The 25,230-nt window shown below is 49.5% G+C and overlaps 2 protein-coding genes across 7 annotated transcripts in view; one reads left to right on the top strand and one right to left on the bottom strand.

The window, feature by feature from the left end:
* CCND3 (cyclin D3) overlaps positions 1–11,776 on the top strand; it is a 126,819-nt gene extending 115,043 nt beyond the window's left edge. For 2 of the 6 annotated variants that reach the window (XM_007972584.3, XM_073005970.1), the window contains exons 2-5: positions 6,127–6,342; positions 9,317–9,476; positions 10,017–10,153; positions 10,612–11,776. In XM_007972584.3, the coding sequence (XP_007970775.1) occupies positions 6,172–6,342; positions 9,317–9,476; positions 10,017–10,153; positions 10,612–10,779 (636 nt within the window). In that variant the 5' untranslated portion in view covers positions 6,127–6,171 and the 3' untranslated portion in view covers positions 10,780–11,776. Of the gene's footprint in view, positions 1–4,878; positions 5,260–5,549; positions 5,760–6,126; positions 6,343–9,316; positions 9,477–10,016; positions 10,154–10,611 lie in introns of those variants that run through there. The other 4 variants (XM_073005971.1, XM_007972583.3, XM_073005972.1 and 1 more) reach the window with 4 other exon arrangements.
* Positions 11,777–13,306: 1,530 nt separating this feature from the next.
* On the bottom strand, positions 13,307–25,167 carry BYSL (bystin like). The gene is made up of 7 exons (XM_007972590.3): positions 24,579–25,167; positions 18,808–18,970; positions 16,105–16,243; positions 15,608–15,741; positions 14,802–14,962; positions 14,528–14,630; positions 13,307–13,988 (listed from the first exon to the last, which is right to left on the bottom strand). Exons 1-7 carry the CDS (start codon positions 24,844–24,846, stop codon positions 13,643–13,645), a joined length of 1,314 nt encoding a protein of 437 aa, XP_007970781.1. The 5' UTR covers positions 24,847–25,167; the 3' UTR covers positions 13,307–13,642.
* Positions 25,168–25,230: the final 63 nt, after the last annotated feature.

Here is a 25,230-nt window from a genome sequence, read left to right as displayed (position 1 = left end):
ATGCTTTTTGTTGTTGTTGAGACAGGTCTCACTCTGTTGCCCAGGGTGGAGTGCAGTAGTGTGATCTGGGCTCACTGCAACCTCCACCTCCCAGGCTCAAACAATTCTCCTGCCTCAGCCTCCCGAGTAGCTGGGACTACATGCATTTGCCACTGCATTCGGCTAATTTTTATATAGTTTTTTTGGTAGAGATGGGGTTTTATTGTGTTGGCGAGGCTGGTCTCGAACTCCTGGCCTCAAGTGATCTGCTGCCCCGGCTTCCCAAAGTGCTGGGATTACAGGTGTGAGCCACCGTGCCCGGCCAACTTTGTGCTTTTAAGTCCCACAATCACAACTTTTTAAAAAAGGGTTCACCACATGCCAGCCACTCTTCTATGTATTTTAAACAAATCAACCCATTTCATCCTCACAACCGCTCTATAGGGGAGTACTACTGTTATCACCATTTTCAGAAAAGGAAACTCAGGCACAGAGAGGTGGTTTAACTTAGCCAAAGTCACACAATGAGGGAGTGGAGTGGCAGAGGGGTGTGGCTCCAGACCCTGGAGGGTCCTCTCCATACACCAGACCATGCATTTACCATCATAAGCCACGTCATCAGAATTTGCTAGAGATGCAATTCTAGGAGTAGGGCTCTTGCTGCTCAAACTTTTGCTTTTCTTAGAGGGGTTATGGATGCATGTTCATAACAGAAAGGGTACTCCTTGAGAAACGGAATAATAATAATCATTTCAGAAACTACTGTCTCTGAATGCTTGCTTTGTGCCAGGCACAGATGAGACGTTTTCTGCTCATTTAGTTTTCAGAACATCATTATGGGGCTATTATATTATCCCCATTGGATAAAAGAGGAAACAGAGAGGTTCCAATAATTCTCTCAAAGTCATAAGGTGGGGAACCAGGTTTGAATTGAAAGCAGTCTCTGACTCCAGAGCCCTGTTTAGCACCCGTGTCCTCAGCCCCATGGCTCGCTTGGCTCTCCCCAGCATCTCAATGGGTCTGAAGGTAACTAAGCCATGGCATGTGGACTATGGGGTGATGGGCCTCACCCATCACCTTGTTCACCCTCTTACTTCTCAGATGGGGACTTTTTTTTTTTGTAGATGGAATTTAGCTCTTATTGCCCAGGCTGGAGGGCAATGGCACGACCTCGGCTCACTGCAACCTCTGGCTCCAGGGTTCAAGCGATTCTCCTGCTCAGCCTCCGGAGTAACTGGGATTACAGGCGTCCATCATCACACCCAGCTAATTTTTTTGTATTTTTAGTAGAGATGGGGTTTCACCATGTTGGCCAGGCTGGTCTCAACTCCTGACCTCAGGTGATCCCGCCTTGGCCTCCCAAAGTGCTGGGATTACAGGCGTGAGCCACTGTGCCTGCCCCAGATAGGGATATTTTGATGATCAAGGGAAAGAGAAAGAAAATGTATCCTTCGTTTTTGGGGTTTCTTATTTGGCCTGTGACATTCCATTCCCACTCCTCCTCCAATTTGCCATTTTATTGACTTTTTCTAATTGGATGCACCTGGGTGGAAACTCCTCATACTATTGGCCCCGGTCATTGCTTTGTCTTTAGTTTTCCTTTTAGAAAAACAAAAACAAAAAAAGCAAGAGGAGCCTCTATTTCTTTGAGGTGGAGGTAACTGGTGAACTTGTGCTGGTCCTGCACTGAGCTCACCTGCCTCCCCAGTGACCAGTCCTTGGCCCTGAAAGTCGGGGATGATCTAGCTCTAGGTATGGCTGTTTCATCCAGGGGTGAGGCAGAAGTATCTTTCCTAACGTCTTGCTCACCAGGAGCTCCCGTCCCCATACTGCAGGTTCACACCCAGCTTTCAGGACTAGTCAGTCTGTGTGGCCCTCCCTCAATTAATAAATCAGCAATTAAAAGGCCGGGTGCGGTGGCTCATGCCTGTAATTCCAGCACTTTGGGAGACTGAGGGGGGCGGCTCACTTGAGGTCAGGAGTTTGAGACCAGCCTGGCCAACATGGTGAAACCCCATCTCTACTGAAAATACAAAAATTAGCCGGGCAGGGTGGTGAGCACCTGTAATCCCAGCTACTCAGGAGGCTGAGGCAGGAGAATCACTTGAAACCGGGAGGTGGAGGTTGCAGTGAGCCGAGGTCGTGCCATTGCACTCCAGCCTGGCAACAAGAGCAAAACTCCGTGTCAAAAAAACAAAACAAAACCAACCAACCAACCAAACAAAAAAAACCCCTTCTATTTGTTAAAAAAAAAAAAAAAAAGAAAGAAATCCACCATGAACCAAAAATTAGTCAAAACAATGAACTAAAATTTTGTTTTTGTAAAATGTATGATAACAAAATGTTAAGGCACGTCATGTACCATCATGGTTCACTGCAGCCTTGAACTCCTGGGCTCAAGCAATCCTCCTGCTTCAGTCTCCCTAGTAGCTGGGACTACAGGCTTGTACCACTGCACCCAGCTTATTTTTTTTTTTTTTTAATTTTTTGTAGAGATAGGAGTCTTGCTTTGTTGTCCAGGCTGGTCTTCAACTCCTGGCTTCCAGTGATCCTCCTGCCTCAGCCTTCCAAAGTGCTGGGCTGATGGGACATTTTTATACATAGTTCCATGTTTCTATAAATGAGAAGTTTAAAAACTACTGATTTAAAAAATTAATTTATGTCAAGAATTTTTATGAACAAAGTTAAAAAACCAAACAAAAATACAAAAAGGGTTAATATCTTTGAGACTTGATGAGCATTTATAAATCAATAAAACAAACATCCCTATAAATGAATAAGCTAAGGACATGAATGGGTAATGTACATAAGAAATGTAAATGTCTAAAAATATGCCAAAATTGATTTATTATTACTAATAAGCCACTTTCACTCTCTAGTTGGCAGAGTTGTTTTGAAAAATAGATATGTAATGATGGTGGAGTAGACTGGTTTAACTATTCAGCAGGAAAATTTGGCAATTAGAAGTGTATCAAAAGCCTTAGAATGTTTCATAACCTTAGATTGGGAAATTCCACTTCTAGAAATTAATTCACTTCTAGAAATAATCATGAGTGTGCACAAAGATATCACCCCAAAAATATTTTACAGTATTGTGTCTAATAGGGAAGAACTAAAAATAATTTAAATTTCCACCAATTCAGGTTTGTCAAAATACATTTTGTACATTCAGCTAATGGTATACTATGTCCCCATTACAAATTATGTCCTAGAATATTTAATGGCATGGAAAAGTGCTAACAGTATTTTTTTTTAATGAAAAAACCTTACAAAACAGTTTGTGATGGTTCCATTTAAAATGTGTGTTTATTCATAGAACAAAGATTACCAAATATTGATATATTAAAGGGTTATTACTGGATGGCAAATTGCAAATGATTATTTCCTTTTTTTGTGGCTTATCTGCATTTTTGAAGTTTTTTACAATGCAAAAGCGTATTTTATGATATTAAAACTACAATACAATTTATTATAGAAGAAAGAATAATTCGGCCAGGCGCATTGGCTCATACCTGTAATCCCAGCACTTTTGGAGGCTGAGACCGGTGGATCACGAGATCAGGAGTTCGAGACTAGCCTGGCCAACATAGTGAAACCCCGTCTCTACGAAAAATACAAAAATTAGCCAGGCATGGTGGTGCGTGCCTGTAGTCCCAGCTACTCGCGAATCGCTTGAATATGGGAGGTGGAGGTTGCAGTGAGCCCAGATGGCGCCACTGCACTCCAGCTTGAGCAACAGAGTGAGGCTTCGTCTCAAAATAATAATAATAATAATAATAATAATAATTATTATTATTAACAGAAAATGGTTGGCACAGAACTTACATCTTCTACATAGTGTCATTTCTCTAGTTACTTCCTTAGTAAGGAAGGAGACACTTCTTTAGTGTCTCCTAAGTCAGGAGGACCCCAGTAGGGCAGGGATCCTCTATAGCCTCCTCCCATTTGGAGCATTATTGGAGGTCTTTTGTCACCTCTTGGTCAAGGGAATCCAGCTTCCGGTAAAACTACAAAGTAACCAAAAGTTTGGGAGGTGGAAGAAATGCAACCGGTAGATCTCAGAGTCTGTGGGAGAAACTGATTCAGTGAGAATCTAGTTTTTCGGTCCAGTTTCTCCAAACAGAAACTAAGGCCGACTTTAGGGGCTTGTCCAAAGCTGGGCAACCAACTTAAGGTGAGGAGGCCTTGACTCACTCCATGGCCTTTCCGTTCTGTTATATGCTGATTTAGACTAAAGCTCTCATACTTTAAAGTGCACAGAAATCTAGTTAAAATGCAGATTCTGATTCAGGTTAGGGGTGGGCCTGAGAGTCTGCATTTCTAACCAGCTCCCAGGCGATGACCATGCACGGGACAGGTCTGGGATCACAGTTTAACTAGCAGTGGTGTAGAGCACAGAATCTGGAGCAAGAAGTCCAGCTTCCCAATCTTAGCTCTGCCACGGGCCAACCGAATGACAGTTGCCTCGGTTTCCGAGTTTTCGTGAAGATGTAGTGAGTCATTACATTGTGAGGCTTTGGAGCAGCGTTCACTAAGAACTGACTCTGACATTATTTATCGCATTCCTTAGAGCAAGCAGCCGGTGAAGTAGGGTTTGACGAATGAATAAGTGAATGAATGACCTTTGGAGAAAAATTCTTTCCTGGGTGACTAGAGTCCGAGAAGCAAAATGGGACGGCTCGTGGGTGGGTAGGAGGCCCACCTCCTAGAAAGTTCTCTGCACCCGGTGGTCCAGAGGGCCCGGAGTGCCCGGAAGCCGGCCGGCTTGTGCTCAGCGGCCCAATGGGGCCGCGGGAGGGAGGGGAGAGCGCCCAGCCAGCCCTTTCCGTCCGGGGCGCCGCAGCCCCGCCCCTCGGAGCGTTGCGACGTCCGAGCATTCCACGGTTGCTACATCGTCGCGAGGGGCGGGGCGCCTGTCAGGGAAGCGGCGCGCGCGGGCGGCGGGCGGGCTGGGGATCCGCCGCGCAGTGCCAGCGCCAGCGCCAGCGCCAGCGCCAGACCCGCTCTCCGCGCTCTCCGGCCCGTCGCCTGCCTTGAGACTCGCGAGCCCGCACTCCCGCCCTGCCAGTGCGCTGCCCGAGTATGGAGCTGCTGTGTTGCGAAGGCACCCGGCACGCGCCCCGGGCCGGGCCGGACCCGCGGCTACTCGGGGACCAGCGTGTCCTGCAGAGCCTGCTCCGCCTGGAGGAGCGCTACGTGCCCCGCGCCTCCTACTTCCAGTGTGTGCAGCGAGAGATAAAGCCGCACATGCGGAAGATGCTGGCTTACTGGATGCTGGAGGTACCGCCCGGACGCGTCCCCCTCCCCCACCGCTCCCGGGTCTGGACACACCGGGGCCGCCCTGTCGGGACATCGCGGTCCCCACAGCAATCTGCAGGATGCTCCGAGGCTAAGACTCCTGGGGCCTGGCCTTTCACTAGGGCACCCTAGCCAGCTGCCTCCCTTGCTTTCCCGAGCCCTAATCGGCTCCTCCCGACTGTGAGTGCTAGTCACTTGGCACCCTAACTGTGCCTCTCTTCGGGCCGAGAAAACGGGACCAGGGACATCCTTTCCCCTTCGGCTTCTCACAGCGTCTCCCGCTTCCCTCCCCCTCCCGGCCTTCTCCGGAGAGCGCGCCTGGAAAACCCTGGGCTCGGCCGCCCCCGCCCGGGAGCCGGTTCCTGTGTCTGTCGCGGGGTTCTGGCGGGGAAGGCGATGGGGGTGGCGCGCGCCCTGTTCCGGCCGACAGGGAAATGAAAAGTGCGGGAGGCAGTGGCAGGAGCCTCCTCCCTTCCCTTCGGGTGTGTGCAGTGGTGGCGGTGATGGGGGTGAGGTCCCAACTCTCTGGCTACCATGGGTGACCCTTGCGTCCCACTTCCCGTCGCTGTGGGGGAGGGGAGTCTCCGTTTGGAATCCTTCTTGAGGAAGGGCTCCTTGACTTTACCACCCCCACCCCACCAAGGGGAGAGGGGAGGAGGCCGCGCAGAGGAAGTGGGGGGCGTCACCTTGGGGAGGGCCCATCCTCCTTTATTGGTCCTTGTCTCTGTAAGTAGCTTACCCTTTCTCCCGTTTTTTGCTCCCTATCCCACCTCACTTCAGCGCCCCCACCCCCGCGCTGCTGTGTTCCCCACGCTCCGGCCCCAGCAGTGACTGTGCGCCCTCCCCCAGGTATGTGAGGAGCAGCGCTGTGAGGAGGAAGTCTTCCCCCTGGCCATGAACTACCTGGATCGCTACCTGTCCTGTGTCCCCACCCGAAAGGCGCAGTTGCAGCTCCTGGGTGCGGTCTGCATGCTGCTGGCCTCCAAGCTGCGCGAGACCACGCCCCTGACCATCGAAAAACTGTGCATCTACACCGACCACGCTGTCTCTCCCCGCCAGTTGCGGGTGCGTGTGTAACTCCCCCCACCCCCGACACGTACTGTCTCCCCACTTTCCAGGAAAAGGAACGCTTGAGATATCAGAGGCTTTCTGCTCCCTGGAGAGGGAGCAAGGCGATCAGGACCTTTGGGAAGGGAATTGGGGTGGAACAAACGATGGGGCAGTGTGGTGTGATGGTTAGTATCACTCCCGCCCAGGCTCGAGCTGCAGTCAGGCATTAAACCCCCTCCTGACCTCCAGGGGATGCCACTCCTTCCTGGTCTTTCCCTCAGATAGCAACAAGTCAAACTGCATGTCTACACTCACTAGTACTTTGCCTCTGGGTTTACGCAGCCACCGTGAGTTATTTATTGGCAGCAGAAGGGCATGCCTGCACACCCCCACTGGAGTAGGGGAGTGGAATGTGCTTCATGTGGGGGAGGGGGTTTGCCTTGGTTGAGTCTTTTTCCTCATGTGGACTTTGTGATAGAAAAACCTCCCAGAGCCAATTAAAGCCAGGCTCTGATTGCTTTAAGGAAGGGCTGATGTATTTCATCCCACCTTCTTTGCTTCCTCTTATATCCCGGAAAAGACAGCTTCTTCCTAATCCTTTCCTGTCCTCATTCTGAGGAACTGGAGCAGCTGCTTTGGGCCTGGTGGAAACAGCTCCCTCTACCCCCCTTAGCCAAAGGCCCAAGCTGAGGGACAGGCAGGGAGGTGAGCTGCAGCTGCTTCCGATGTGATAATGGTGCCCCCTCCCCCGGCCCGCCCTCTCTGACCAAGGTCTTTCATAACCCTGTGGGGAGCTGCTGTCACTCCTGTGGTTTGGGAAGTGGCTCCCTGGGCCTCTTGCTGGAAACTTGGGCTGGGCTCAGACAGGGCAGGAAAGTCACCGGTTCTGTCCCGCCTCAGAAGGAGCCTCAGTCCCGCCTCAGAAGGCGGGGGAGCTGCTGGATCTGGAAGAGGTTATTTAGGACATGCAGATTGTCTCCTAAGGGGCTGGGGGGAGAGGGTGGGTGAGCTGGCACCTTCTTCCACCTTGCCCTGTGGCGGGCCAAGTCTTCTGCTGACCCTGAGAGGAGTCTCTGGGCCCCATCTCCCAGGGAGGAGGGCAGCAAGCAGGCTGCTGTGATTGGCTGGCAGGGAAGCCAGGGTACTGGGGCCCCCGACTGCTGTGAGTCGAGGAACAGGATTCCTCTTCCTGCCAAGTAGCTCAGAGATGGGAGTAGGAGGCCAGAGTTGGGAATCCAGGAGACTCCACAGCTCTTTGTGATGAATCTGGTAGTTTTTGGCAAGTCTGAAGGTGGAGCTAGTTAGTTTCCAGGGCCAGAGAGCAAGATGTTTTTGGAGGGGTTGGGGCTGGAAGGTAGAAGGGGAACTTCATTTTTGTGAAAAGATGGAGGTGGTGTGTGTGCCCACATATGAGGGTTTTTCAGTGCAGGCAAAAAGTACTCTTCCCTTTGTCTGAGCTGGGTGTGGAGTGCCCAGAAGACTTCCTAGAAGGTCAGGGTTGGAAGGGACCTCTGAGAACTCCAATTGGTCCATATCCGTGTGCAGCAGAGGAGGCTGAGGCCCAAGGAGGGAGGGAAAGGTCCCTGCCTCAGCATCGCACTGAGCAGATGAGTGTAGAACCTGGGTCTTCTAGCTAGACCAGGTTGCCTTAAAAGTCAGAGATGTGATGGCTGCTGCCACCCACTGAAGCTAAGCACTTGCAGGGGTGTGTTCTCCACCAATTAACACTGGGATTCTCTGGTTGCCTGGATATGGGGAAGGGTGGCCACCTTCCCTCAAACATGACCCCTTGCCTCCCCATAGGGAGAGTCCCACCCCCAGTTGCCTTCCAGATGCTTCGTTAGAAGCTGGGTCCCTTCTGTTTACTGCTGAGTTAGGAGTTGGCTCCTGGGACAGTCACTGGGAGTAGCGTTGTAATTTCTCTGCCTCACTTCTGGCCAGGCTGTTTTCTCTGGGGCTCTTTGAGGGTAGGGACTGATTTGAGAGGCTGACACCTAAGGTGGGGCCAAGACAGAGACAGCTGTGGCTGGGGCCTGGAAGAGGTTGGGTGGGGTTGCCATTTCTGCCTCAATAAGGAGTCAAACCCACAAGTTCCTTCCTGAGATAAAACAATGAAGAAATCCTCATGTGTGCAACTCAGAAATGGGGCCAGGTCTGGGAACCCATGATGAGTGGATTGGGGTGAGGCTTCCAGGCTTCTCCCAAAACCTAGTACTGGCAGGTAGGCTTGGGTAGGTGAGGATAGGACTTGATCCCTCAGGAATCATTTGGAGCCATCCTGTCTGGCTTGGCCTCCACCTATCCTCCTGAAAGTCAAGTGGCATGGGGCACTATGGGTTCCAGCTAAAGGGGGTGGGGTGGGGTGCTATACCTCAGGACCTGTCCCTGATATCCTACCAAGGGGATGTGGCTTGGGTTGGGCAATCTCCCCTTTGAGGAACCTCAGAAAAGGCTCAGTGGCTGTCACTGGAGGAGTCATACTCCCTTCTGTTGATTCAAGAGGTGTGGACTTGGCTGGGATGCAGAGTTGCAGGGGAAGCTAGTGGTGATCTGCCCTTTCACAAATCCTTGGGGTTGGGAGAGTCTTTCTGCTTCATCCCAGAGGAGTCCCCAGTTCATAGTGATGCTGTGGTATCTGCTGCTTCCGTCTTCCAGCCCTGGCTGGAGAAATCCTCAGAGCCCTGAATGAAGTCAGGAGAAGGCCTGAATTATTGGCCCCTTAAACATAACCAGACAGGATTAAAAGGGATAATCCATGTAAAGTATGTTGTCTTGGCACCTAGTAAATGATCAGTAAGTGCTCAAAGCACATGCCCCCTCCTCTTCCCTGCCTTGAACTCCATGGTGCCTGGCCCTAAAATCAGAAACTGACGTCTTGGGCTTTAAAAGTTTGATGGGCTTCCCTGCCTATGAGACTTTGAGACTTCTGCTTTACTCCTTCCTTTTCCCTTCTCCAGCCACTGACCCCACCCTTTTCCCCCTTTTCCAGGACTGGGAGGTGCTGGTCCTAGGGAAGCTCAAGTGGGACCTGGCTGCTGTGATTGCACATGATTTCCTGGCCCTCATTCTGCACCGGCTTTCTCTGCCCCGTGACCGACAGGCCTTGGTCAAAAAGCACGCCCAGACCTTTTTGGCCCTTTGTGCTACAGGTAAGAGCCCTGTGCACATTTTTGCCAAATTGGAAAAATCATTAGACTTATAAGGGTGAGAGGTAACTAGGAGATTCTGGTTTATACTGTCAAAATTCATTTGTGAAAATTACATCCCCTCTGAGCCCCCAGTCTCGATACAGAAAAGCAGGTCATAATCAGCTCTATGGGATCTCAGACCCCTCCAGTTTGTAGGAGGGACACCGAGGGTATAGAGAGAAGTGACTCGCCCAAGGTCCCACAGTGAACATGTTGGGAACAGAACCCCTGTCTCTTGGCCCTAGTTGTGTTCCCACACTAGGGAGTGTCTTGTCTATTCCCTGGACCTATGGAAACTGGCAGTTGGTCCTGATCTCTAGGAAAGATATTCTTTCCTGTCTTCCTCCCTTGCCGATATCTTGCCCCACCCACTGCTGGAGTTTTCTAGCATGTCCTCTGCTCTACTTATGCTGCCTGGCACTTTCCGAGGAGTCGGAAGTCCATGCTGGCTGTTATCCTTCAGGTTTCCTCATCTCATGGTTCCCTTTCCTTCTCTCCAAGATTATACCTTTGCCATGTACCCGCCATCCATGATCGCCACGGGCAGCATTGGGGCTGCAGTGCAAGGCCTGGGTGCCTGCTCCATGTCCGGGGATGAGCTCACAGAGCTGCTGGCAGGGATCACTGGCACTGAAGTGGTGAGTGCTGGGCAGCTGGGCAGCAGCCTCTCCATTCATATAGTTATATATAGTGCTATGCCCTGAGCCTCCAGTAGAGGGAAACCTCCAACCCCAACCTGGTCCTGAGTCCTGGTTTCACAACCTTGGGGCTTTGTGGCTTTTTATCTCCTGCCTTGGTCTGGAGAAGAGCAAGTATCTTGGGTGGGGTAAAGGGCACTGGCCCTAGGGGCTCTTTTCTTGCCAAGTGGTGTGCTGGAGTGGGGGTGGGGGATTCGGTGTCAGATGCAGGGCTGCTCTCACACTCCCTTGCCACATCCTCTTGCTAGTTTCTGAGAACTGAAGAGCGATTCCTGGGGCTGGGCTGTGGCCTAACCTCCCCAGACTTCCCCATGTGTTGGGAGCTGTCCTTCCCCTGCACCTGCTGCCAGATGCTATGGGGGGAGTGTTCACTCCTCACTGTTCTCCCATGTTCCCAGGACTGCCTGCGGGCCTGTCAGGAGCAGATCGAAGCTGCACTCAGGGAGAGCCTCAGGGAAGCCGCCCAGACCAGCTCCAGCCCAGCGCCCAAAGCCCCCCGGGGCTCCAGCAGCCAAGGGCCCAGCCAGACCAGCACTCCTACAGATGTCACAGCCATACACCTGTAGCCCTGGAGAGGCCCTCTGGAGTGGCCACTAAGCAGAGGAGGGGCCGCTGCCACCCACCTCCCTGCCTCCAGGAACAAACCACACCACATCTGAAGCCTGAAGGGGCGTCTGTTCCCCCTTCACAAAGCCCAAGGGGTCTGGTCCTACCCATCCCCGCAGTGTGCACTAAGGGGCCTGGCCAGCCACGTCTGCATTTCGGTGGGTAGTCAAGCTCCTCCTCCCTGCATCTGACCAGCAGTGCCTTTCCCAACTCTAGCTGGGGGTGGGCCAGGCTGATGGGACAGAATTGGATACATAACGCCAGCATTCCTTTTGAGCGCCCCCCACCCCTGGGGGCTGTTTTCAACTGCCAAAATGCTCTAGTGCCTTCTAAAGGTGTTTCCCCTTCTAGGGTTATTGCATTTGGATTGGGGTCCCTCTGAAATTTCATGCATGATAGACACATATGAGGGGGAATAGTCTAGATGACTCCTCAGTACTTTGGAGGCCCCTATATAATCCGTGCTGACAGCTGCTCCTAGAGGGAGGGGCCTAGGCCTCAGTCAGAGAAGCTATAAATTCCTCTTTGCTTTGCTTTCTGCTCAGCTTCTGTGTGATTGACAGCTTTGCTGCTGAAGGCTCATTTTAATTTATTAATTGCTTTGAGCACAACTGTAAGAGGACATAACGGGGTCCTGGCCATCCCACAAGTGGTGGTAACCCTGGAGGTTGCTGTTTTCCTCCCTTCTGCTACTGGCAAAAGGATCATTGTGGCTGAGGAGCTGCTACAGCCTGGGGTGGGGTCATGCCCTCCTCTCCCATTGTCCCTCTGCCCCATCCTCCAGCAGAGAAAATGCAACAGGGATGCCCTGGAGGTGGCTGAGCCCCTGTCTAGAGAGGGAGGCAAGCCCTGTTGACACAGGTCTTTCCTAAGGCCACAAGGTTTAGGCTGGTGGCCCAGGACCATCATCCTACTGTAATAAAGATTGTGAAATAAAACTGGCTTTGGCTTCTTGGATTGGTGTGTGGGTTAAGTCTATTTCTGGACTGTATGAGGTAAGGAGGCGGAAGCCAGTGGTCTAAAGCAGGGATCATTGAGCCTTTTCTGTAAAGGGCTGGATAGTTAGGCTTTGCGGGCTATATGGTCTCTGACCCAAATATAATCAGTTCTGCTTTATAATGTGACCTATGTGTTCCTGAAAATCACTATGCCATGCAATTTGCACAATAAAAACCACAGGTCTCATGGGAAAAATGGGGCTTGAAGCACAACACTCAAATAAGTGACACATGTTAAAAAAAGGATAGCTTGGTTTCTACATATGTCAAATGGTTGAGAAATACATAAATATTACAATAAATATAGCCTTTTATCTTGAAGACATGCACTTTGCTTTTGGAAGTGGATGTTGGAAGGGTTGCTCAACACAGGTGGGGAGCTGAGTGAGGTAGCTGGTACATGTTCAAGTGTGAGTTTTGTGTACTAGTTAGGCTTGGTTCAGCTGGGTACAGTTTCCCACATTCACCTAATGTTTCTCGAGGATGAAATCATACACAAGCAAACATTAAGCCTGCGTTATGATCAAACGGTTCCCAAATATATTAAATGGGTTGGAACAAATGCACAATTTCGGAAGCAAATAAGGGTTATAGCAGGATTATACTTAAGCAGCCACAGGAAACATGTAAATGGGTGAGCGTGGCTGTTCCAACAAAATTATGGATGCTGAAACTGGAATTTCATGTAATTCCTATCACAAAATACTGTTGTTTTAATTTTTTTCCCCATTTAAAAATGGAAAAATCATTCTTAGCTCATGGGCCACACAAAAACGGGCACTTGGGCTGGGTGCGGTGGCTCACGCCTGTCATCCCAGCACTTTGGGAGGCTGAGGCGGGTGGATCACCTGAGGTCAGGAGTTCGAGACCAGCCTGGCCAACCCGGTGAAACCCCATCTCTACTAAAAATTTAAAAATTGGCCAGGCGTGGTGGCACGCACCTGTAGTCTCAGCTACTCAGGAGGCTGAGGCAAGAGAATCTATCGAACCCAGGAGGCGGAGGCTGCAGTGAGCCAAGATCATGCTACTGTATTCCAGCCTGGGCAATAGAGCGAGACTGTCTCAAAAAATAAATCAACAAAAAAAGGGGCACTTGGCCGTAGTTTACTAGTCACTAAGCTTTCATTGGCTGAAAAGCCAGAAAGGGAGCCTGTTTGATGCTAGCTCTCATCTAACTATTCTTGGGCCCAGCCTTATTCTCTGGCCTTTCTTGACTATCTCTGCTTTCCTCAAGTTTTCTCTTGTAGTCCTTTCATCCACAGCTGACACACGACCATCTTTGGACAACCTGCTCCTGGCTGCTGCAGCCTGTCATGGGGGAAGGCAGAGGATGTGTCCCCAGGTGGCTAACAAGGTGAGTGTAGCCTGGAGAAACAAGCTTGGAGATCAAGGGAGGTGGCTCCTATATAAACGGGACAAGAATGTCCTCCATCTTCCAGATACTAACAGGAGTAATGCCCACCTCCATTTACTACACCAAACACAGAGGTTCAATAAATACCTGCCTTTGCCTTTATCCACAGTGACCTGACACAATAGCCATAGAAAAAGTACTCACACCAAGCCCCAGCTGGGGACTGGGAATGCCAGTGTATGGTATAAGTCGGCTCTCAGAACTGAACAGGGGTAAGAGCCTAGAATGGAAGAGGGAACCAGCCAGACCCTCAGTCCTTCCTGTCCTGGACTGGAAGCCACAGATGTTCCTGTGATCTGTCACTGCCCTGATCTGGGTCTTTAGCCATTAAGGTTTGGTGTCATCTTCAGTCACCAACGGGAGTCTTGGTGTCCTTCCAAACCCCTTTGGCCAGGACAACTGACTGTTTTCTCACTCCATGGTGATGGGAACATCTTCCACATCTCGGGGGACTGCGCTCTGAAGCTCACGCCTGATTTCGGGGGATAGCTGTGGATGGGGCTGCAGCCGGAGCAGTTCTAAGAGGGCCTCTTTCTGGTCTGTGGCCAAGTCGGCCTTGTAGCGCTGGACCAAAGTCAGGAGGCACTGGTGCCAGAGCACAGGCAGTTCACGCTTCTCTGTCCGGAACCCCAGGAAGTGGAAGACTAGGGCATCCAGCACCCGGTAAGGCAGTGCATACTTCTTATCCAGCAGCAGTCGCAGGAAGATGCTGTTGGCACCACTGTATTCCATCTCAGCAATTTTCAGCATGGCCGCACTAGTGGGAAAGGGAGGTGGGGTAGAGTTAGCGGGGAAAACATTGGAAGAAGGATCCTACTTCTCCCTCTGTGCTTTCCCCCTTTTTTCTTCCCCTCTGCTGGCCCTTACCCTATGGTATTCCCCAGGGACCTTCTCACCTACCCAATCGTATTATAGTCGCTTGACTTGAGCCACCATCTCTACAGGGATCCACCCAAATCTCTAACTCCAGCATAGACTGCTTGTTTCAGTACCCAACTAGAGTATGGTCCAAACATCTCAACGTCTCCACCCTAACTGCTTTCTTCCTGTGTTTCCTACTCATTTGTTCATCTATTTACTGAGTACTTTCTTTATACCAGGCACTCGGGCCCTGTTGTTGCACAACTTACATTTAGGGGGATAATGATACACCTACTCATTGGCTTAAATAAGCACAAACCCAAGGCTATCCTTAGCTTCTTCTCCACTCTACCTATCCCCAAGTCCTGGCAATTCCACTATCTGGATATCCACTGACCAGCCCCCACCCCGCCGCTCCACCCCCAGCAACGCTACCTGGAGTGCAACACAGGGATGGAGCACTTGGTGATGATGCTACCCACAATGATGGCTTCCCGGAGGGTACAAGTGCCAGACTCGCACAGTGGAATCAGGACCCCTGGGGAGAGTCAAAGGGCAGTCACTATGAGCCCAGGATGAGGAAAAGGAGTCACAGCAGGAAGCATTCCCACCCAGCCCAGGGACAGCTAGCAATTTCCCACACCAGGCCTGCTGTGTTCCCCATAGAAGCTCCAGCCCTTCCCTTTCTTCCCTGCCTCTGGGATCCCACCTTTGAACCAGGCTCCAGGTTTGAAAAGGGCCTTCTTGAGAGCCATGTAGAGATGGAAGTTGAGTCGTTTGTATTCGGCAATGTCATCTCGTACTCGCGGGAGCAGGACAAGGTTGTAGAAGCGCTGGGCCATGCGTTCCTTCAGGTTAGAGGCAAAAATCCTAGTGGGAGTTAAGTGGGGGAAGTTTCCAAGTTACATGACAGTCTGGACCCGGCCCATTAAATATCACCGTGGATAGTGCATACAAGAGGTTTTAAAGTAAAATATGGGACCTTTCTTTCAGTGAGGGATGTGTGGGAGCTGTGTGCATGCAACACCCATCAGCTTAGAGAGAGAATAGGAAGGGCAATGAGATATACCCAAATGAGGAGTGCCATCTGTCTGTGGGAGAGCCAGAGCTTGTGCAAACTGATGGCTACTCAGCTACTCTCCTTCCTCTTGCTATCATGGCTTCTCTCAATTTTGCTATCACTAGGGCCCTGAGCATGCCTGGACAGTCACAGACTTCTGAGGGTCCTGCTACAGGGTTGTATCCAGTGGCTATAAAAGCCTCTTCCCCTAGAAATTGATCATGGAGGGCTGTATCCCAGTGGCTTTAAAAGCCTCTTCCCCTAGAAATTCATCACAGAGGGTTCCTAACTGGCTAACTGGGTCTTGGCCCCAAAAAATGACGTAGGAAAAGCTAGAAAAATGATGCTATAAAGTAGCAGAGAGGGCCCTGGGGCCAGAGGCAAGGAAAGCCTGTCCATCCCAAGCCCAGCCTGCACCTATAGACCCAAGGCCTGCAAATCCCCATCTACTCTACCTGGTGGCTTGGTACATGGCGGCTGCAGTCCAGGCCTCAGGCTCTGTGACGTAGAGGATTTGTTCCCAATTGGAGAGTGCAGGGATGATCTTAAATGCCTTAGGCAGTTTTCCACTGCGGTACTTAGATAATACCTAGGGATGAGGGAGGTAAAACAATCATTGTCATCCACATATGGCAAGCTTGCTGTGGGCTAGGAACTTGTCTGGGTGCTTTTAATATATTAACTCATTTCATCCCCACAATAACCCTATAAGGAGGTGCCATTATTATGCTCGTTTTACAGATGACCAGCGAGAGTTCCAGTAACTGACCCAAGGTTGCCAAGTCATTTACAGGCAGAGCAGGAATGTGAAACCACACACTCTGCCTCTTAGGTCTGTTTTCTACTGCCATGACTTCTTTAGTATGAGATGCAGGCAAAAGGCAAAAGCCTGTGGCGGGAGCCCACAGCCCCCAAAGGGGTCTTCCACTGTGGCTCCCCTCTCAGCTCTTACCTCCCGGACCCCCCTGTAGACTTCTAGGACCCGGGGGTCCAGCTGGGGCATAGGGAAGCCCGACACCTCTGACATGACTGTCTCAACCTCTGTCTGCTTCTCAGTCAGCTTCTCCATGATGATGTCAGCCAAGGTGCGCCTAAGAGGGGAAGTGCCAAGGGGAGGGGAGAGAGGAGGGAAGGAGCACTGTGGTCACTGTCCAGGAAGTTCCAGATTCCCCACAGTCCCTTGTGAGCACTGACATACTGCGATCCTGCTGGGATGTGCAGCTTAGAGTTCCCTCTCTGTGCCCATTCATCCACCACAGACAGAATCACTGCAGGGTGCAAAGGAACTGAAATTCATTCCATTTAGGACAAAGCTGGCAGTTGTATGGAGGTTATTATGAATCTCAATTCTGAAATCAGTCTGCCCAGGTTCAAATCCTGGCTTACCCACTCCCTATATGATCTTGGGCATGTTACTTTACCTCTCTATGCCTCTGTTTCCTCATTTGTAAAATAGGGATAATAACGGTACCCACCTTAAAAGATTAATGGAAGGATTAAATAAGTTAATGTCTGTTCATTACTTGGAACGGTCAGTACACAGCAGTGTATCTATGGAAGTATTTCTAAAACTGATTATGTTCTTTTCAACCTCCTTAAACACAGTATTGTTGGGTATATCAAACATTATCTTAATGATTCAGCATTACTATCACCTTGAGCTGTCATATAATACCAGTGCCTTCAGAGGCTGCTGAGGTGTATTTATTTATATTTTTTTGAGACACAGTCTAGCTCTGTTGCCCAGGTTGGCATGCAGTGGCACCATCACGGCTCACTGCAGCCTCTATCTCTCTGGCTCAAGCGATCTTCCTGCCTCAGTCTCTCAAGTAGCTGGGACCACAGGCACATAGCACAAGGCCCAGCTAGTATTTTATTCTTTTATAGAGATGGAGTCTCCCCATGTTGCCCAGGCTGGTCTCACACTCCTGGGCTCCTGCCTTGGGATCCCAAAGTGCTGAGATTACAGGTCTGGGCCACCATGCCCAGACTGACATGTATTTAAAGCTGCTCCTCAGTTGGGTGCAGTGGCTCATGTTTGTAATCTCTGTATTTTGTGAGGCTGAGGGAGGTGAATCACGTGAGGTCAGGAGTTTGAGACCAGCCTGGCCAATATGGTGAAACCCCATCTCTACTAATAAAACAAAAAGTAGCCAGGCATGGTGGTGCGTGCCTGTAATCCCAGCTACTTGAGAGGTTGAGGTTGCAGTGAGCTGAGATCACACCACTGCCCTCCAGTGTGGGTTACAGAGTGAGACCCTGTCACAAAACAAAACAAAAACCAAACTGCTCCTCTTTTCTGAGGTCTTACTCAATGCCAGGCACTGAGTCTGGGACTTTTCAGTCCTAGAGTCAGTGCAACACTTATAGGACATGAAAACTCATGCAGACATGGGAACTGGGCCTCACAGCCGTCAGGTGGGGTTAAGAGTCAAACTCAGGTTTTTGAAAGTCTTAAGGTGCTTTATAGTACCTTATAATGTGCCCCCAAACTAAATAGCCTCTGATTGTTGAATTCATGTGGATCTAGGCTTGCTTTCTGAAGACGCCAGCTATCATTTCTTACAACTGCCAGAAGTTCTGATTACTTCAAGGAGCTTGTGTATTCTATTTACTGCAAGCTGGAAAAGCATTCTGCTAAATTTGTCAGCGTTATCAGTGAAGTAGGAGTTATGAGGTGCTGAATGAGAACCTGAGAGGCTCTCTGGTGGGACAGGCCCAAGTACGTATTTTGTGACACGTATTTCAACTGTTAGGCATCAATCTGGGAGAGGAGCTCATTTTCATTTCTTCATTCTGCATTTTCAAATAAGTTGCCACAGAATTTATCAGCCTCCTTGTCCTTTTACAGTACAATTAGCAATGAGAGATGCATTAACCCCAAACAATCTAAAGTATCAGGGACACCATTATGTTAGTATCACAGGGTCAGAATGAACTGGTTGAGGACCCTTATCCTAGACTCCACTCCCCACGGCCAAAATTTATGGGCTCAGGAGTTTGACCACAGGCAGTCTAAATGCCTGCATGTTTTGGAGCCAGCATTTATTATAGATGGGAATAAATTAGTGGTCCTAACTGGGAGCAGTCTTGCCTCCCAGAGGACATTTAGCAACGTCTGATGTCATTTTTGGTTTTCATAATTAGAGGGAAGGTTGCTACTGGAGCCTAGAAGGTAGAGATCAGAGATATCTACTAAACATCCTACACTGCACAGGATAGCCTCCACACACACATAAAATTACCCAGCCCAAAATGTCAATAATGCTGAGGTTGAAAAACCCTGGCTTAAATGAAGCTCAGGATATGAACACTTGTCCAAGGAAGTTGAGCTTACCACTAAAAAAACCAAGAATACCAAAACCAGATGCAATAGGATGGCTCTCCCCAGAGGTGTAAAACGGGCCTGGAGCTGTTTCCCTGGCAACTGGGCAGTAGTACAATAAATGGACAGAAGGACACAATGTTTTCTGAGGCTGGGTCATTCCCACTCACAGTGGTCCGCTGAGGATGGGCCACTTTTGTCAAGGAGGTCCCCTACAACTAGCAACTCCAGGGCCCTTTCCTAAAATAGGGAATCGTAAGTCTGCCAGGGAACTTGTTTTCCTGTGGGAACTTTCTACAAGCACCCATTATCCCAAATCCCCAGACCTACCTGGCAGGAGGGTTCTTGTTCATGAACATCTCTATGGCACGCTCATCCTCAGGGTCCACGACCACCTCTGCATGGTGGCCCACCCCTGTCATTGTGGCAGCCTTCTCCAGGGTGGGCCACTCCTCATCCTCGTCATCTGATCCATCCTGAGGCATTCTTGGACCTAGAAGAGGGGAGACTAAATGGATGAGCACAGCAAAAGGTAGCTGAGGGATTTAGTCAGTTTAACTTTAGTCATTATGTAGTACAGGCCTCACATGTGGTTGTGATACACACAGGTATGTGCAGTGAAACAAATGAGGCATGCATTGGCTCCCTGTCCCCAGGGGCTTGCAATCATGCTTGAGAAACAAAACGTATACACAGGAAACAATGAGAAAGAAATGGCCATAAGTAATAGTTAACATACTATACTCAGTTATGTAGAAGGAACTTCTTTTTTTTTTTTGAGATGGAGTCTCGCTCTGTCACCCAGGATGGAGCGCAGTGGTGCAATCTCGGCTCACTGCAAGCTCCGCCTCCTGGGTTCACGCCATTCTCCTGCCTGAGCCTCCCAAGTAGCTGGGATTACAGGCACCCGCCACCACACCCAGTTAATTTTTTGTATTTTTAGTAGAGTCGGGGTTTCACCACATTGGCCAGGCTGGTCTTGATCTCCTGACCCCTAGTGATCCGCTCACCTTGGCCTCCCAAAGTGCTGGGATTACAGGCGTGAGCCACCGCGCCCTGCCTGTAGAAGGAACTTCTAAACACTGTACCCATGTTAACTGTTTAATCCTTATAAACCCAAGAAGTGGCCGGGTGCGGTGGCTCACGTCTGTAATCCCAGCACTTTGGGAGGCTGAGGCGGGCAGATCATGAGGTCAAGAGATTGAGACCATCCTGGTCAACATGGTGAAACCCCGTCTGTACTAAAAATGCAAAAATTAGCTGGGTGTGGTGGTGCGTGCCTGTAGTCCCAGCTACTTGGGAGGCTGAGGCAGGAGAATCGCTTGAACCCAAGAGGTGGAGGTTGCAGTGAGCCAAGGTCACGCCACTGCACTCCAGCCTGGCGACAGAGTGAGATGCTGGCAAAAAAAAAAATACATAAAATTAAAAAAAAAAAAAATAAACAAACCTTCTTACGGAACATTGTCAAAAACTTAAAAAATAAAATACAATAAATAAATAAATAAATAAAATAAACCCAAGAAGCGGATACTATTATTATATCCAGTTTCAGATGAGGACACTGAAGCACCAAAAAGTTGATAATTTGCCCAAGACAGGTAGTCTAGCTCTAGACTGCATTCTTCACTACTATTCTACACATATTAGGGTTTGATTATATGCCACAATGAGTGGTAGAGACAACATATGCACTTAGAGGATGAGTGGCGAGGACAGTTAGACGCTGGATGGGCAGTTTGGGAGCAGGCGGAGTGTGTTCCAGACACGGAGAAAATAAGGCTTCGGATTTAAGTGTCTCCTAGGCAATAGCAATAAATAATGCTAGCTAGGTGGGAAAGGTGAAGCCAGACTAGAGGGCCTTTAAAGTCAGGCAGTGGAGTTCAGATTTCAATCCACCAGTCTATTTAAATAAATGAAGTTGGCTGGGCATGGTGGTTCATGCCTGTAATCCCAGCACTTTGGAAGACCGAAGTGGGTGGATCATCTGAGATCGGGAGTTCGAGACCAGCCTGACCAACAAGGAGAAGCCCTGTCTCTACTAAAAATACAAAAAATTAGCTGGGCGTGGTGGCGTGCGCCTGTAATCCCAGCTACTTGGGAGGGAGGCCAAGGCAGGAGAATCACTTGAACCAGGGAGTCGGAGGTTGCAGTGAGCCGAGATTGCGCCACTGCACTCCAGCCTGGCCACAGAGCAAGACTCCATCTCAAAAAAAAAAAAAAAAAAAAAAAGGGCCGGGGGTGGTGGCTCACGCCTGTAATCCCAGCACTTTGGGAGGCTGAGTCGGGTGGATCATGAGGTCAGGAGATCAAGACCATCCTGGCTAACACAGTGAAACCGTCTCTACTAAAAATACAAAAAATTAGCCGGGCATGGTGGCAGGCGCCTGTAGCCCCAGCTACTCGGGAGGCTAAGGCAGGAGAATGGCGTGAATCCGGGAGGCGGAGCTTGCAGTGAGCCAAGACTGCACCACTGCACTCCAGCCTGGGCGACAGAGCGAGACTCCGTCTCAAATAAATAAATAAATAAATAAATAAATAAAATAAATGAAGTTAGTCCATTTAAATAACTTCCATTTTTGGAAGGCTACATGTCTGGGCATCTGGAAAGGGGGGCTAATAATCCAAGTGGGGAGCTATAATGCTATGTATCAATAGGTCATTAACAACAAAGGCAGTGGCAGTATGTGATAAACGCTAAGGGGGAACAGACATTTTGTCTCCACGTGCCAACAATCTCCCAAATGTGTACTTTGTAGGTGGTTCTCCTTAGCGCCAGACCCTAACTCCAGGTGTCTCCTGTACAGCCGCTCTTGGATGACTCACAGTCACCTCAAATCTCACCTGTCATCAACTATATTAATTTTCTTTCCCTCCTAGGTCTATAATGCTAACCATCCACAGCTCAGTAAATGGTACCATCGTCCACCCAATGCTAAGCCTGGGAGGCGCTCCTGCCTCATCCCTCGCCCTCACCCTCAACACCCAATCAATTACTAAATCCTATTCAATTTTACCTCACAGACTGTCTCTCACATGCTTCACAGCCCCATCTAAGCCTAGATCAGCATCATTTCTTGCCTGGATTTATTCGACAGTCACCCACTCATCTCCATGTTTCTGACCTTACTTCCCTCCAACTCATTTTCCACTCTGCAGACGGTAATCTTCCAGAAACACATATTTGATTTGATTAGCCCTATACTTAAAATTCTCCAGTAGCTTTCCATTCTTCCCATTGCTGTAAGGATGGTTTTTAAATCTTTTGCAAGTTTGGCTCCTACCTACCTGACCATCATTCATTACCCATTAACCCAGTCATTCAGCAAACACTGAGCACCTACACTATATGTGAGGCACTGTTGGGGGTGCTGGCAATATATCCATGAACAAGAGAAATCAAAAGACTTTGTTCTATACAGCTTACATTCTAATTGGATGAGACAGTCTATGACCATACCACCCTGAATGCACCAGATCCTAATTGGAAAAGACAGACATAAACAAACATATAAATATACTGGGTTAAAATATAAGTACTATGGGCCAGGTGTGGTGGCTCATGCCTGTAATCCCAGTACTTTGGGAGGCCGGGGCGGGTGGATCACCTGAGGTCAGGAGTTCGAGGCCAGGCTGGCCAACATGGCAAAACCCCCATCTCTACTAAAAATACAAAAAAAAAAAAAAAAATTAGCTGGGCGTGGCGGCAGGCGCCTGTAATCCCACCTACTTAGGAGGCTGAGGCAGGAGAATCACTTGAACCCAGGAGGTGGAGGTTGCAGTGAGCCGAGATCACAGTTGCACTCCAGCCTAGGCAATGGAGCGAGACTCTTTCTCAAAAAAAAAAAAAAAGTACTATGAAAAAAGATAGGGCAGAAATATTGGGAGTATGGAGATGGAGTAGAGTGCTGCAATCGTAAATGGAGTGGAGAGGCCTCTCTGAGAAAGTAACCCTACAAGTGTATGAGAACAAACTATCCCAGAGAGAAGGAACAACCAGGCCAAACGCCCTAATTTCCCATGTTTAAGGCACAATGAAGCCTGTATAGGTGGAGTGGAATGTGCAGAGGAAAGCAGTAGAAGAAGTCAGACTGGTAAAGGAGGCAGATCATAAAGCGCATTGTAGACCATTGTAATCCCCTACCTGTGGAGTGCTTTGTAGAGAGTATGAGATATGGTAGGGTGCAGTAGCTCACACCTGTAATCTCAACACTTTGGGAGGCCAAGGCAGAGAGGATCGCTTGAGCCCAGGAGTTTGAAACCAACCTGGGCACCACTGTGAGACTTCATCTCTACAAATAATTAAAGAATTAGCGGCTGGGCGAGGTGGCTCACACCTGTAACCCCAGCATTTTGGGAGGCTGAGGTGGGCAGATCGCTTGAGGTCAAGAGTTCAAGACCAGCCTGGCCAATATGGTGAAACCCCATCTCTACTGAAAATACAAAAATCAGCTGTATGTGATGGCTCATGACTGTAATCTTCGCTACTAAGGAGGCTGAGGCAGAAGAACTGCTTGGTCCTAGGTGGCAGAGGTTGCAGTGAGTTGAGATCGTGCCACTGCACTACAGCCTGGGTCGTCTCAAAAAAGAACAAAAAAAAAAAAAAAAAAAAAAGAATTAGTTAGACATGCTGGCACACACCTGTGGTCCCAGCTATGTGGGAGGCTGAGGTGGGAAAGATAGCTGGAGCCCAGGAGATTGAGGCTGTAGTGAGCTATGATTGTGCCACTGCACTCTAGCCTGGGTGACAGAGCGAGAGACTCTATCTCAAAAAAAAAAAAAGGAAAAAGAAAAAAAGGAGAATATGAGATACTAACGAGGAGGCTACTGTGATAATCCAGGTGAGAAATTGTGGTGGCTTCAACAGGATGGTGTTCCAAAGCGGTGAAAAGTGGTCTGATTTTGAATATACTTTGAAGGCAGAGTCATCAGAATTTTCTTACAGATCAGATGTGGGGAGGGAGAGACAGAGAGAGGAGATGGGGTGGGGGAGAGAGGGAGAGACGGGGAGAGAGAAATAGAGGAGTCTAAAGTTTGTCTTGAGCAAATGAAAGAATACGCTACTGACAGGGAAGACAATGGTGAGAGAAGCAGGTTTGGAGAGAAGGTCAGGATTTCTGTTTTGTACACGTTAAATTTGAGCTGTCAGATTTTAAATTGGAGTTCCAAATAGGCAGTTGAATATAAGAATATAGATTTCATGGAAGAGGTCAGGGCTAGACTATAAAGTTAGGAGTAGTCACCCAAGAGATGGTATTTAAACCATGAAACTTGCCAGCACCAGAGAATATTTGAAGAGGTCAGAGGACTGAGGATAAGAGGTTGCAATAAGAGTCAGTCAAGGATACTGAGAAGTGAGGTGGCAGTAAAACAGGAGTGTTGATGTCTTAAAACCCAAGTAAGGATACTGTGGCCAGGAAGCCACTATTCAATTGCGTCAAATATTGCTTTAGATGAGATCTGAAAAACGGATGAAGCATCTCAGAGGTCAACACTCCCTCCCTAGCGAGAAAATATCAAACGTCTTTCATCTCTCTTCCTCTTTGGCTGCTAAACAATGTGTTTTCTGCTCATAACACTTCCCATTCGTTTTTCAGTTCTCAACTTAAAAGGTCCTGCTGCAATCGGAGAAGCTTCTCAAGACCAATGCTATTGTTACCAGGGAAGCGACACTTTATCATGGAAAAATAATATTCTAAGAGTCTACTTAATTGACTCTCTACTGGGCTTGACTGTAAGGTCCTTAAGTCAGACGTGCCTATGTTGTTTACTTCTGTACCCAAACATTCGACAGAACTCCCAGCATAGTACAAAGCTCGTAGTGGGTATCCCACATATATTTACAAAACCAATGGATAAATACTAGGGTGGAGGGAGCGATTACTGTTGGCCTAACTTAGGGGATGTGTAGAAGGGAGTGCCTAAAACTAGGAGTGGACGCGGAGGGCTCTGAACAGGGTTCAGTCTCCCATTCCATTACTTTTGCAAGTGTAATACGGACCCTTTGTTGACTCGAAGCAATTCCCCTGCCAGACACTTTTTAGCTGTCCACCCCGCCCCACTACTGGCCACTGTCTTCCTTGGATCTCATCCCAGACACTCACCCAGCCGCGTGGTGCGTTCCCGCGACGCCGCGGGCTTGTCCCCAGTCCCATGCTCGGCCTCGAGCTCCTCCTGTTGCTGCCGTGCTTGCTGCAAAATCCGCCGGCTCAGCCGGGGTCCCACATACTCTTCCTCCGTTTCTCCAGTCCTGCGACCCCGCCGCTTCTCCCGGACCCCTGCCCGCACCGCATTCCCAGCAAGGATCTGATCGGCAAGGGGCGCATGTTTTTCCTGACCCCCGACCCCACGGGCCGCCTTCAATTTGGGCATTTTTCTCGAAAACGTTGCCGCGGAGGTTCGCACGTGGGGACGGCGAAAAAGCCAGAATGCGCTTGCGCGGTGGACTCCCGGCTCCCAAGAGGCCACGCGGCGATCACAGCGCCCCCTAGCATTCGGAGGCCAGAAGCGCCATCAGCGCCGCCCCTCCCACTAAAAGAGCTCCCGGGTTCCGGAGCTGGACTCCCCAATATATTCACAGACTTTAACATTAGCTTCTCTCAACAGTGCAGTCTTTGAGTGTCGCTCTTAGCTTCATGGGTCTAGGCCCAGAGTGCTCAGCCAAACGAGAATGTCTGGATTTAGAAACCTGTGGGCGGGAATCCGCAGATGATGTCACTGGAGGTGTCACCGAGGGGCCCTGAGACCCGCCCCACT

This window comes from Chlorocebus sabaeus, chromosome 17 (assembly GCF_047675955.1).
Source record: "Chlorocebus sabaeus isolate Y175 chromosome 17, mChlSab1.0.hap1, whole genome shotgun sequence".
NCBI lineage: Eukaryota > Metazoa > Chordata > Mammalia > Primates > Cercopithecidae > Chlorocebus > Chlorocebus sabaeus.
The sequence above is the reverse complement of the archived record's forward strand: the minus strand, read 5'-3'. Positions and strand labels throughout refer to the sequence as shown.

Bases quoted from the DNA above. Each gene is read 5' to 3' on its own strand.
- BYSL (XM_007972590.3), bottom strand. From the start codon at position 24,846: ATGCCCAAATTGAAGGCGGCCCGTGGGGTCGGGGGTCAGGAAAAACAT. The intron at 15,742-16,104 runs GTAAGAGCTGAG...CCTCATCCCTAG, and splicing joins TCTACAGGGGGGTCCGGGAG to GTATTATCTAAGTACCGCAG. The intron at 14,963-15,607 runs GTAGAGTAGATG...AACTCCCACTAG, and splicing joins GCCATGTACCAAGCCACCAG to GATTTTTGCCTCTAACCTGA.